Raw genomic sequence first — 13,841 nt, forward strand, 5'->3', positions numbered from 1 at the left:
TTCACTTCAGCCTAGGAGACATTAGTTTGTAATTTCATTCAAAACACATTCATTTATTTTATTTGTGTTACTTATTTCAGGATCTGTTAAACAAATATAACCCCCTTTCATTCTCATTTGATATTTTCTTTTGTATCTTTCAGGGAATTTGAGCCATCACAGCTCAACTCAACCACTTTTTTAGCATTTTTCATCCTGTGTAAATAAAGACTGAATGAAGTGACAGAGCCCAGAGAGCAATGACTTTATGCATTTCTCGAAAAATCTAGATGTCAAGATTATAACTGGACAAAAAAATTTTGACCTGTAGTTTAAATGTAACTGTTGTTTAAGCAGTGTTTCCATGACTAAATTTCAATATAGGATTTGCTTCACACTGAAATACAGTCATCTAAAAGATTTCAACCTAATTTACCCCAGTTTCTTTTTGTTGTCTGGTTTTAGATGGTTCAAAATGAGAACTTCTGCTTATGGGTGCAGTGAAACCTGATCTGTTTTTATGATTAGTGCAAACGATTGTGTCTGAGTCAAGTGACGCCATATTTTGTTTTGAGTTGGGTATCGGAGAGAATACAGGGAAGAAAAGAAAGGCAGACAGATCATCAAGTTGTATTACCATAACGATACAGGAGAGATAAAAATGACCACTTAACAGCGTGACTGAATAAAATGTTTTACGTACACGGAGAGGCATGTTATCATAGTGTTTACATGAATGGAATGAACAGGAAGGATGTGTCATTGACTGAGCAGCAGCAAACAAGACAAGCGGAGAAGAAGAAACTCTGACGACTGATTACTAATGCTTCATAAAATCTCTTAACGTGAATTAAAGGGTGACTGGCACGAACCTATGGTATATCCAAACACAGAAAAAATAACATGTCACAGATCCACTGTACACCTGACAAAATGTAAATCATATATTACGAACCATAATAATTTAAACAAAGGCGTGTGAAACCAGACGCCTTTAAATATACAACATACAGTATAAGCAAGCTGATAATGCTATTGTCCTTTCCCGCTCTCTTGATGGCTTGTGGTTTCAGAGGTTTTGAAAAGAAAACGCTCCAGAATATGACAATGTATATATTACATCAACAAGTCTTCAGACGCTGTCTTTCCACTTTCAGTGTGATCACCGACTTGATGACACCGCTTTGGGAGATGAGCATCAGCAGCTACATTGCCTTCTTTAAACAAAAAAGTCCACGAGTCCTCGCTTTCACTTCTTTTCAAAATTCATTAGTCAAGTACTCCAGGAAGAAAACACAAATTGTTGAGCACCGTTCTGTGTTTTGTGAGAATGGCCCCTGTGGTGTTGTTCCCTTCAGAGGCTTGAGGCCACAGACACTGATGTGTCAGAGCTCTACGGCCTCTTGCTGGAGCAGGACTTGCAGCACTGCTGTCCATAGAACTTGTGGTTGCACACGCCGTGCTGGGGGACCAGGTGGCACCAGCTGAAATGGTCCACACAGTGCTCGTCTGCATACAGAGAAGAGGAAAATTCATTTAGCAGCAATTTTTACACCTCAACTAACAACTGTTTTCATTTTCATTTGTTTTGTGTACCTATTTTTTTAATTGGTTATTTGATTGTTCAGCCAAAACAGATGTTATTGAGTAGTGAGAAGTGGTCATCGCAATTTCCGAGAAGCCAAAATGACATCTTCATGTTGATTGTTTTTTTCTGACAAATGAGCTTTGCCAACCAGAGCGCTTCATTTTATAATAATAGAAAACAGAGAAAAGCGGTAAAAGTTTACATTTAAGAAGCTGAAACTGCAGTATGTTTAATGGTGTCAGTGATAAATCACTTAAATGAAAAATTCATTCAGTGTCTGTCCTTCAGCTGGACATGCCAACGAGCTTGAGTTGCTTGTCTTAATGAAGAAAAGCAAAAAAAAACTCCTAAAGACAGGGAATGCCAACTCCACCCATCACTGTAGTTGCATATTTATGAGTAAATTTAACTTGAAGAATTTGTCTTTTTCCCCCTGATGAATTTACCTTTTAGTGTTGGTCCAGCAGCTGTGACCCGGCCAGGGCGCTGTGCTGGGGCCGGGGGAGCGGCGGGGCAGAAGTGTGTGTTGCACGCCCTCGAAGTGACAGGCCTCTGGTGGGGCAGGCAGCCAGCTGCGGGACGACCTTGCCGCAGACACTGGATGGACCGAGTTTGAACCCCTCCACCGCAGGATACAGAGCACTGAGACAGAGGCAGGAGAGGAACAGCAGAGAGGCAAAAAGAATGAGAAGGAGAGAAATGAGAAGGAGCGCAGGGATATAAATAGGAGAGCGAGATCAAACATTGCAGCGCATGGAGAGAAAAGAGTTGTCATGAAAAGAGCAGAGGAGGCAGGGGAACGGATGGAGGAAAAGTCCATACAAAGACCAAGAACAGATGAAGAAAACAAACATCCCATCCAGCATGTACTCGCCCTCCAGCGAGCTGTCAGTGTATATCTTCTCTGGTGGAAACATACAGGGATCACAAGCTCTAGATCAAGCAGAATATGACTCTGTGCTGTATGAGGTTGCCCTTAAGACTTTTTGCATAATAGATGATATAACACATAAACTACACAACCTGCCCCGAAAGCCTCTGTAACAGAATGGAGCTTTTGGGTAACATCTGAGGCCTATTCCACATAGGCAGCCAATGTTGGTGAGCACCGAGCTAAGTCTGTGAACCAGCACCACCTACACTGTACAGTCTGCATCTGAGGTTTTTAGGGAAACAGAGGAGCCACTCGTGGTCATATGTCCTGTATTGATCAGAGTTCTGGCACAGACACTGTGCTGCCTTCTTTATTCCAGGGCCTCCCAGAGAACAAGGCCTGGTAAACAAAAATCAATGAAGTGAGAGATGGTGGGCTGGAAAATAAATGTTGTGAACCTGAGAGCCCTTTTCAGGAGATTTGTTGTATTTGTTAGCAACTGATCACAAAGTGGGCTGACTTGTAGCTACTAGCTACTTTTTGAAGAACTTCCCACTACTTTGAAGGTCCCATATTGTATAAAGTGAGATTTCCATGTCTTTTTTGATTATAAAGCAGGTCTCGGTTCTACATTAATACTGTGAAAGTATCAAAGAGCTGAGTCCACAGAGAAATGCACACAGCCTGTTTTGAGAAACTGAGCCTTTAAAGGAGCCTTCAGGACTTCTCTCACTGACCTGTTGTTCCAGAGAGAAGCCTGAGAAAGGAGATGTAAAACTACATTGAGATGGTTTTGTGTTCTTAAAATAACAAATATTTATGGGTACCAAAACCTCAAATAAAACACTAGTGTAAATGTAAAACATGGGACCTTTAAGTCTACATTCACACTAAAACTTATCTACTTTGATTCAGTTTTCAATTGACTGCTCACTGATTCCTTACTCAGTTACCGTTGCTTCACCTACTAAGCTTTCTCTTCTCATCTTATTTACCACTCAAAATTCTCTGTAATTTATTAAGTCCTTGATTTCAAACAGATGTAGACAACATCAGGCTGTCTGGCTGATACTGTTATCTGACTGTCAGTCAGCCTTAAAAGAAAACCTGTTTTTGGAAAAAGGGCATACGGTCTCAAAACTCTTTGAATGCTGAGTTTTGTTTTTACTGCAGCCTCATACACACCGCTGGAGCATGTGGAGAAATCCAAAGCTTGACCAGCCTGCCCCGTCTAGTTATCAAGCTATGATTGGACAGTTGCTGTTAGGAAATGGGCTTTTTGTACCAACAGGAACTAGAGAGAAAAGATACACATACACAACCATCACATCTTTTTTTCCTTTTGCCTTCTTCCAAATCAGGAATAAAATCTGCTTTTCTACTGCTTGCCCCTGTTTTTGTCCAGGTAACTGATGTGTGATACAAGTGTCATCATGGCTACAATAACAAATCCTCTCAGCATCCACTAATGCATCACATGGCCCCAGGATCCAGTTTTCTACAAAACATCAAAGTAAAAGAAAATCAGCTTTTGGCTGTGTAATTTGAGCACATCACACATGACATAGTGTGTCACATGTGGGAGAAAAGCTCCAAACTGGAAGACTTTCAGCTGGAGTACACATGTCCGTCTGTCACGCAGACAGTTTTTGGATCAAAGCGTGAGCAAATGCACCTGCTGCCAGGGAGAGGAGTACCAGCCTAAGACCACAGCGTTGGAGGTTGTTCTGCCAGGGACGACCCGAGGGAGCTCTGGGCACGGACCTCGGTTGCAGCCCTGCTGGATATCCACAAAAGGTTTGGCCACATTCCTGCACCTCCGTATGGGGAACTCCACATACCTGTGCAGGAGAGGACAGGCTGTCAGCTCAAAATGACTTTTCCTAGAGGGCTTCCAATTTTGAAAACACTGAAATTCAGATTCAGAGGACATAGAGCACAGATGACACAGCGGGGCTTTAAGTATCTGTGCAGATCTTTTAAAGTGTGAGGGACGTCTTGATGTGAAGTTGAAGGAACGTACCCTCCCTGTGAGTCTCTCTCCCCGCAGCGAAGCTCTCTCTTTTGGATGCCTGAGCCACAAGACCTGGAGCACTGAAAAAGGGTTCAGGCAGGAGGGACAATTTTAGAAAATGAACTCTGTGAGTGTGGGTATGAGAGTGTGTGTGTGTGTGTGTGTGTGTGTGTGTGTGTGTTTGTGTGTTTGTGTGTGTGTGTGTGTGTGATGCTGGGGGATCCCGTAGCGGCAGACACCAGACAGTCTGTTGATTGTAGAAACAGAGCCAAAATACTGAGTGCTCTACTGAGTATCTTTCAGTCATTATATTCAATGAGCATGCAGGTTATTTGTACGTGTGTGTGTGTGTGTGTGTGTGTGTGTGTGTGTGTGTGTGTGTGTGTGTGTGTGTGTGTGTGTGTGTGTGTGTCAATGTGTCTGGCTCCATTTCAAAATCCAAATCCCAGTGTATTCTGGGAATTAACTTCACTGTGTTTTATCTTTATAAGATGAAAACCTGATCCTTACACTGACCTGTTTCATTCCATTTTCAGTAACATGAACTATTTAGTGCATAAACCTCCGGTTCTCTGCTACTGGACTACTGGACCAATTCAACACTTTTTTGGCTCAGATGCTAAAATACTATTCTATCTGAGTTGGTGATTAATGGCACGATTACAGTGTGAGATACAGTTGTACAGATTCATGGCTGTATTCCTGCACCAACCAGTCAAGTTGCAGGAAATATGGCCACAATCCTCCCCTTCAGTTCATGAGTTACAGCTTTGAATAATGGCCCACAGAAGTGTTTTTGCAGAACATTATGATGTCACAGTGAAGTTGACCTCTGACCTTTTGGATTTAAAATGTCATGACTTCATCATTTCATCCAAGTAGACATTTTGTCATAATTAGCATATGAATTCTTCGGTTGTGGCCAAAACAGTGACCTTTTACCTTTCACCACCAAAATCTAATCAGTTCATCATGGAGTCCAAGTGAACATTGGCACCAGATTTGAAGAATACTGAGATATCCCTTTCACAAGAATGGGACGAATTTATGGACGACAACCTGAAAACATAACGCCTCCAGCTGCTGCTGTCACCAGCATAAAAGCATCAATTTAACTTCTCAGGTTTAAAAATATAAAATATGTGTCTCCATGTTTTTAGGATGTTGGTTAACTTTAGAGTAAGACTGCATATATTGGAAACTGTGAGCAAGTCCTTGAAGGAGTGTGTAATCTGACAGTATAAATTCTTGGCACCGAACCCTTCACCATCTAAACTGTTAAGAACTGGTAAAATAATGTGGATGGTTCAGCAGACTGACCTGCACCTTCTCTGGGAGAGTTAGAGATGAGTGGTGGTCCACCGCCTGGTTTTCATAAATACAGCAATTATCAAATTCACTGAATAACTGAGATGGTCTGAAGACAAAAACTTTCTCAGTGTTCTGTTTATCATATTGAGTAATTTGTGATGATTGCTGCATACTAACAATTATTTTCATTACTGATTCTGTTCATTATTTTTTCACTGGGCTATTTAGTCATTTAGTCTATAAAATGTCAGCTAATCACAGCAGTGTAGTCACCATGTCACCACAAAAAAAAAAAAAGCTCAGCTTCTGATAAAGGATTTTTAACTGGAAATCAATGTTTACGATGTTAAAAAGGTAAATGAAGAAAATACATTTAATTTAATTTAATTAATGAAAAGATCATTGCAAAAATTGTTGCCAATTGATTTGACAGTTTTAACCCTATAATGCCAAATGCATCAAATTTGATACAAGCATTTCTGAGACCTATTGCATCACCTTATGGTAAAAACTTCACTCAAAACCCTCTTGTATCCAATCTGATACTTGTCTTCCAACCCCTGGTGGATCCCTTTATCACTACAACAATTCAAACACAGCACATGGGACAATCCAAGTTGGCCACCTTCAGATAGTTCCCAACTCACTGGATCAAGGTAAAGAAAATTGCGATTTTTACAATTTTCCAGTGACATTTTCTTTGAAATTTTTAGTAATATTCTAACATGAACACTTAGTCTGTTGAAGCAAGTTTTAATTACATAATTTTTTGCATTTTAGTATGTAGTAAAATCGTGTATAAAATTTGGAAAAACCTATATGCAAATAATTTTTTTGTAATTTTTTTTTCTCAAATTTTGCGAAAGGGCCAAATAAAGGTTCCAGATTCAAGAAATCAGAATTTTCTGTCCATTATTTCTGGGGTCGGGCATTACAGGGTTAACATTAGCTGCTTTAACATCTGTGAAACAATCTTGCAGTACAGTGAAAAGTACCATTTCTATTATCTTTATTCCACAAGTTATTTAGTGTAAAATGTACTGTGCTTTATTGAGTTATTCATTTTCAGTCATTTTTCCCCCACCTGCCTCCTCCATTTCCAGGTTTGTATGTCATGTCTTCCACATTTGGAGTTAGTGACACACAGCACCAAGCAACATGGACTAACATATACAAGGTGCATCACCAAAGGCTGTTTCTTCTGACATATTTCTAGGGCCTGAGGGTGGATCTTCCCTCAAAATTATTAAACTGAGAGCAACACATTTCACTCGTAATGCTGCTGCTCCCTGATCTTCATGTCTCTCTGATCCTACCTCTCCCCAGGGGGTGGGGACCCATTGCAGCCTCTCGTTTTTGGGGCAACGCCGCAGGACGCAGGTCTCTTGAGCTTTCGGTCTGTGGTGCTGTCTGCACATGCTGTCGGGCACCACCACCGCTTTGGCCCCAGGATCAGTGCTGCTGCAGAACACGCTCCGCTTCCTCAGTCCGCGGCCGCAGGTCTTGGAGCACTGTGAGTGGGAAAAGAGGAAGGAAAAGGAGTCAGTGTGGCAGAGACACAGAAAACTGCATCATCAGGAGTTTAGTGATTCAGTAAACAAAGGTTTAATGACTATACACACGTATTAACTAAGCCTGGTACTGATTGTTTTAACCTTCAGCTGTCATCATTTTTCAGCTATGGGCCATATGACCAGAGTCACTGTGGGTGCATTTGTGATTCACTACGTAGTAGACAAGCAAGCAGAAGGTCACTGGTTTGATGACAGCACATTATGGCCTAACATTAAGTACAGTAAACCAATAACTCGGACATGAATGTGACCCCAGCACATCACTGTCTCCACTGACAGCAGACACCGCTGCTGTAAACTCTACATGAACTGCAGAGAGATGGACAACAGAGTCAAACTGCTCCACTGGGACCGACGACCACAGCCGTCAAGGCAGTTTTATGCAACAACATCACATTAATTTATTAAACATAAAACACAAACACATCTGTCCCTATCCATTTACATACACAACCACACACATACACACGTCCCAGTTGTCCTTTTGTCACTGAAAGGTCCAATTGATCTTTTTCAGGGAGATTGGCCTTGTCTGTGCATGACCGCAGACTGAACCCGGACTGCTGTTCCAAAACAGAGCACAACACCAGTGTCCTATAGACTGATGGCTGAACGACAGCTGAATGTCCCAGCTGTGCAGGTCACAGCAGCTAATCACTGCAGAGAGTTTGACAAACTATCTGATCTGCTGTCAAGATACTAATACTGTACACCCTGATGCACTCTGGGTACACAGAACTTTAAAGTCATACTTGATTAACAGCCACACTATTAAGTGGCCAATTCAAATGTTAGCTGAATCTGTCTTTCCATTTCCATGCAGTAAATACATTAAATCCTGCAAGTGAACATTTAGCACTAATCACCTAAGAGGAGCTTTGATTGCAAACCAAACAATGATCACACATGATCGATCACTTTTGTGTTTCTGTTTTGATGCATTTGGTTACTAAGTGCAGGTGTAATTCATTAAGATTAAAACTACATAAACTAAATCTCCAGAGAAAATAATTTATCTGGGAGAAGACTAAAGAGATTTTTCAACAACCAGCAGGTGTCACAGATGTCATTATTAAATCCGAGTCATTTATTTCTTTGTTGTCCACATGCCCAACAGAGGGCAGCAGAGTGTTTGTTTTAGTTTGAGTGAAACGTCTGACAGCTTGCATAGGAAACCCAACGAGTGTGCGTGTGTGTGTGTGTGTTTATCTCCCCACTGGCAGACACACTGTCACTCTGTTTTAGACTAGAGCTCATTGCTCAACAGGAAATTCAGCCAATAAATTAATTATGACAGAGAGCACATAACCTGTAAACCCTGACAATAAAAAGTGTGATTTAAGAAAAACATGAGGTCTCATTGTCATCATCATCACTGAAATCCGTTTTCTTATTATCTTTTGCTCTTTTGCATTTCTTGAAATGCTCATATGAAAGTCGTGTTTTACAGATAAACACATTAATGACTATAAACACAAGAATTTTATAACCCTATTAACACCAGGTCTTGTCACACTGCATCCATGGAGAATCTTTTGATAGTGTGTTTATAGCTTAATATGAGCAGAGTCATGGCTACTATTCAGTCTACATTTAATTACATTTTACACTTCTAGTGGATTTATATAGAGTTTCTACAAACTCTGCCAACCAGCAGCCACACTAGATCGAAGTGGTGGACCCACCTGACTGACCAACGAGCCAACCAAAAGCCACGCTGCTAGTGTGGCTAACAGGTGTTCACATTCTTCCACAAACCCACCTGGGACCAAGATCCCGTGCTCCACTCGGGGGGACAGGCCTGGGTGTGGCAGGGCTGGACTTGGGCCGGAGAGATGACGGGGCAGAGGGAGTGTGCCACCACCTCTTCTCTTTGGTAGGTAACCTTCCTCAGGCAGCGCAGTGTCCTCGTCTGCTGGCCCCCTCCGCACGAGCGACTGCAAGGCCCCCAGTCACCTGTCGCCCAGCTGTGGAGGGAGAGAGACAGAGAGAGAGAGAGAGAGATGTCAGTGAACAATAGCATTAATAAAAAGCCTGCAGCTGTAAAAGTGACTGAATATAATGGTGATTTATATACGCAGGCTTTTGCACATGATATATGGAGCTGCTATAGAGTAACCTCTGTCATCAGGATAGCAGCCACATGACCGAGCTCCTAATCAGGACAGCCATCCGCAGGTCCCAACTCTAATCTGCTGCACTTATTTTGGGCCCAAACACACACACAGAAAAACACAATTTCACCATATATTACCAGTGAGTGCCAAAGACCTCAGAGGGCCGTGTATTATTAAGTGGTTAAAAGCTCCAAATATTGAACGAGCTGGGCTTTTCTTACTTTTCTTAGTATCAACTAAATCCTGGACCTGCTGCTTTTAAAATACAATATTTTGACACACTGATCTTTGTCATTGTGCAAATTGGAAATTAAGGACATACAAAAAAATACACAGGACATGAAATATAAATCCATATCCATCCATCTCTGTACTATTCCTATCTGAAACTAAATATGGAAACCATATTGCATATACAACTCTCCGTAAGAGCTTTCCCAGGTCTCCAGAGCCAACCGCAATATACAACATACAGTAAGGCCACAAACAGATGTGGTCCAAAACCCCTCAATTCTCTCTTTCTCCTCTCCTGTCTTTTCATTCCACTTTCTATGTTTTCACTCCTCTTTTCACCTGTTCTCTCCCCCTTTTTTTCTTAAGTCTTTTCTCTTAGTCCAGTCTGTTTTAGCCTCTCCTGTCCTCCCCTTAAGTGTCTTTCAAATTTGCTTCACCACTGATGAAAGCCTACTGCTGTTTCAAAAATAGCTTCTGTCTTGGCAGGGGCGCTAAAGGGGGAGATTACAGCAAATGAGTGGTCTGACAACCACAGGCTAAGAAGAGGGACACGGAGAGATGGGCAGATGGCTCAGTCCAGTTCTGAGACGACATGCCACCGCAAAGACCATTCCTTCACGCCGCCGACCTGCTTCAGGGAAAGAAAAATGCTTTCATTCTCTTTCAAATGCCGCAGACAAATGAAGCAGAAGGACTAAGCTACAATTTGGAAACGGGGAAGATGTGAACCATTGGGACCCGAAAGAGCTGGTTTTGGATTTTTGCCTTGGGGACTGTTTGCTTTTTTCCCTCTGTTTTCCCTGGCTTATAAATAACAATATAACGTTGGGGAAAAGTGGCTGAAGTGCCACTTTGCTTCGCTGCAAACCACCACTGACCTAGCTGTAATTTGTATCTCTGAAGTGTTTCAATAACTGATATATTTTGAGGTAGGAGAGTACATTACTGCAGTGGAGGTTCTGCAACGCTCACCCATGCAGTTTTAGTACTTGTATGGCTGCAGACTAGCCAATGCCACTGAATGAACCTGTATTCTTACTGAGTTTGATCGGAGGCCAGTGGTTTTCTAAATATCTTCAACTTATTCTGCATAATTATACACAAAAATCACCACATCTGCTCAACAGGTTGCTATACCCATATTAATCAGGACTCTATGAGGCTACGGTTTTGTGAAACTCAGATTTTTACATTTTTATATTTGTGTGGTTTGGTGTACTTCCTGTTTGTACTCATCTTGCTTGTAAAAACAGCCCTTCTGTCTCCTTCCTTGTATTTTTCCTTTCTCTCCTTTCACTGCAGTAAGGTCATTGAGTGCTCCTTACAGCCTCTGACGTCTGTAGTCCTTTCTGTTACTTGTTTGCAGTGTTGATGTTCTATAATCTTGGTACTAATGTTGCATTAATTCAAAAGCTGTGTCCCAATTCAGGGGCCACCTCCTTCAGAGGCTGCATTTGAGGACTGACTGTGTCACAGTGGATTGACTAGGTTGTCCCATTTCCAAGGATCCTTTACATGCGGTGTGCTTTACCTGGGCAATGAAGGCTCCAACAGGTGGATTCTTTGGCCACGAAGAATCCACCTGTTGGCAGCAAACAACACCGACAGAGAAAATAATGTATATAAGACATAGTTTTACACCAAGTTTTTGTAAAAAAAATGTTAAATGTTGTCAAGGTTGCTAGGCAACCCAGGCTGTGCTTTGCAACACAACGGCAAAGCGGTCACAGCTGGGGACACAAAGAAGAGTTCCTCCAGAGGCCAGACCATCTCATTTGGGTTCAGCCTTCACGGTCTACGACGGCCACACCTTCGTAAACTGTGTCCTTCATAGGATGATGGCCCATGAATTGGGGCACAGCAAGATTTCTCTACATGTGGGCATTAGCTGGGCAGCTACTTGAGTCACTGCTCTTAACACCTGTGCTTTTGCTACCATGACAACTCAACATGTCAGCTGTGAAAAAGCCCTGTTAATTGTACAAATCTAAATCTGGATCAGTGTTTATCAAAATGCTAGAAGGGAAATGTTGGACTTCAGTGAAGAATAAAAGTAAAAATCCTTCACATTTATTCCTACTACCAAACATAAGATTAAAGCCATGTCTTTACCTAAAAACATAACAGAGGCTCAGCAGCCCCTTAAGGTTAGAGCTAATTCCAGAGGATTGCAGTACAGAAACAGAGATGAGTACACACCTTCTGAGACATGATATGCAGCAATATATGTCATGCTGAAACATTGCACATTTGTGCATGTTTTTTTTTGTTTGTTTTTTTTTTGTCTTTGTGCAACTAGTGCAAACAACAAGAATGAAGCAAACTTTGTTTCGATTTGCAACCTATTTCTGTGGATCTTCATAACCTGCTGTTGTTAATATGATGCTTAATTCTTTCTCCCGCCTAATCCACCAGCAGCACAATTACTTTCCTTCTCCAGTTGGGTTATCTTTTTGTTTCCCATTCAACAACATTTTTTACTTATTTATATATTTTAAAGATGATAATTTTTCATTTCAGTTGTTAATTGTTTCTGTGTTTACCACATCATCCCGTTCTGAGCACACATGTGATTACTCATGTGGTCATCATAAATGCTACTCTTACACTTTTCTGCAGTCACAAATGTATCTTATTTTTCACTTTCAGCAAAGATTTTATTTTACTTGAGAGTTGGCTCTGCAAAGAATTCCTCAGTCTAATTCTTACAGGTTGGATAAATCCAGGCTCTGGTCAGCATCTTGTGCATACATCTTTTGTCTCCACACAGTTCCTCTGGCACAGGTAAAATGCGCCTCGCTTTGATTTGTCTACATATGCTGCTGCTGTGTGATACACACAGAGAAATCCCCAACCTGTGGTAAGTGAGTCTACAGATGGCCTCTGCCAAGAGAAAGAGCAAAATAACTTCAAACAGCAGAGATGGAACTAGAGAGGAAGAGAAGATGGAGAGGTAGTGTGAGCCGAGGATGGGGGCTGGGAAGCAGACAGAGCAAGACAGGACACAAACCTCTTTGACTGTATCTCTGCCTGACTGAGCTGGGCTGGAAGACTGAACTAATGTCTTTTAAACCTCCATGCATCCCCCTTTTATGTTCAGAAATTGCTGCAAGACCACAGTCTGGAATCTTTGTTTTCCCTGACAGATTAACACCCAAATGGGGAGTGATGGTTTAAAATGGGTCTAAAGCAAAAGGGGGTAGATGGGAGTGAAGGGGGTTAGGGTATGGAGAGGGGGGAGTTTGACTGCCTCTGCATGGCTAGACTGGCTGTGCCCCGTGGGAATCCAGCCGTCTCTGCACAATAAAACATGGATAGGCCTGTCAGCACCCGAGATACACACCGCAGAGATAAGCAGCCACTTTTACATTCCTTTTTCTGTCAGGCACACTTACACTCAAACACAGAGCGCACATGCATTCCACCTCATTCTCAATTTTTCTTTTCTCTGCTGGGCTCTCCAATGTGTGCCCATACATCATGGAGGTCTTGATGTAGTCATTAAAGCTTTCGTGCTGCTCACTCAACTCAATGGTCTTCCTGTGCAGCGCCCATAAATTGGCTTGTACACACAACCAGCTGAGAAATGGTGTCAGCTACTGTATAATAAGATCGGTGGGTGTCAAACACTGCTTTACTTTCCTGGATGGACAACCTGCACTGATGCTATTCATGTGGACTATACCACTTTCTTCACTCAAGCAAAGAGGGTGGGGGGGGGGGACAGGACACGCAACAGGGCTGTTTAATACCTTTCGCCGAGATAAGAGAAATGGTATGCCCAAGATTAGGGGCAGGAAATGCCCTCTCGGGTGGTGGGAAACTTGTTGGGAAACAGAGGCTGAATGTTGGAGGTGTAACTGATAGTTGTCTGGCTTGTTCAACCCCCTGACACAGGAGAAAGTTCAGTCTGGACTAGTTGCAGCATGGCTGATGGTTGACAAAATGACAACATCATTAACATCGGACACAAGCAGCTTGTATTTCTATTTTGACCTCATGGTTTGGATGCAGAGTACATTATTTCAGCATCATACGTTTGGAAAATGTGTACATATATGAACTGTAATCGTGCCCTATGTGTGTGTGTCTATTTATGTGTATGTGTGCACACTCTCACTGAACCCAAGACACGGTTCCCTGCCCGTTC

The 13,841-nt window shown here is 42.0% G+C and overlaps 1 protein-coding gene across 2 annotated transcripts in view; it reads right to left on the reverse strand.

The window, feature by feature from the left end:
* Positions 1-597: 597 nt before the first annotated feature.
* Positions 598-13,841, reverse strand: part of adamts18 (ADAM metallopeptidase with thrombospondin type 1 motif, 18) — a 62,293-nt gene continuing 49,049 nt past the window's right edge. For both annotated transcript variants that reach the window (XM_071489434.1, XM_071489435.1), the window contains 6 exons: positions 9,103-9,307; positions 7,083-7,277; positions 4,465-4,535; positions 4,117-4,282; positions 2,014-2,209; positions 598-1,488 (listed from right to left, as the gene is read on the reverse strand). In XM_071489434.1, coding sequence (XP_071345535.1) covers positions 1,373-1,488; positions 2,014-2,209; positions 4,117-4,282; positions 4,465-4,535; positions 7,083-7,277; positions 9,103-9,307 — 949 coding nt within the window. In that variant the 3' untranslated portion in view covers positions 598-1,372. The remainder of the gene's footprint in view (positions 1,489-2,013; positions 2,210-4,116; positions 4,283-4,464; positions 4,536-7,082; positions 7,278-9,102; positions 9,308-13,841) is intronic.

Source organism: Trachinotus anak, unplaced genomic scaffold (genome assembly GCF_046630095.1).
Source record: "Trachinotus anak isolate AG129_WGS33_773 ecotype Australia unplaced genomic scaffold, CSIRO_AGI_Tana_v1 ptg000011l, whole genome shotgun sequence".
Lineage (NCBI taxonomy): Eukaryota > Metazoa > Chordata > Actinopteri > Carangiformes > Carangidae > Trachinotus > Trachinotus anak.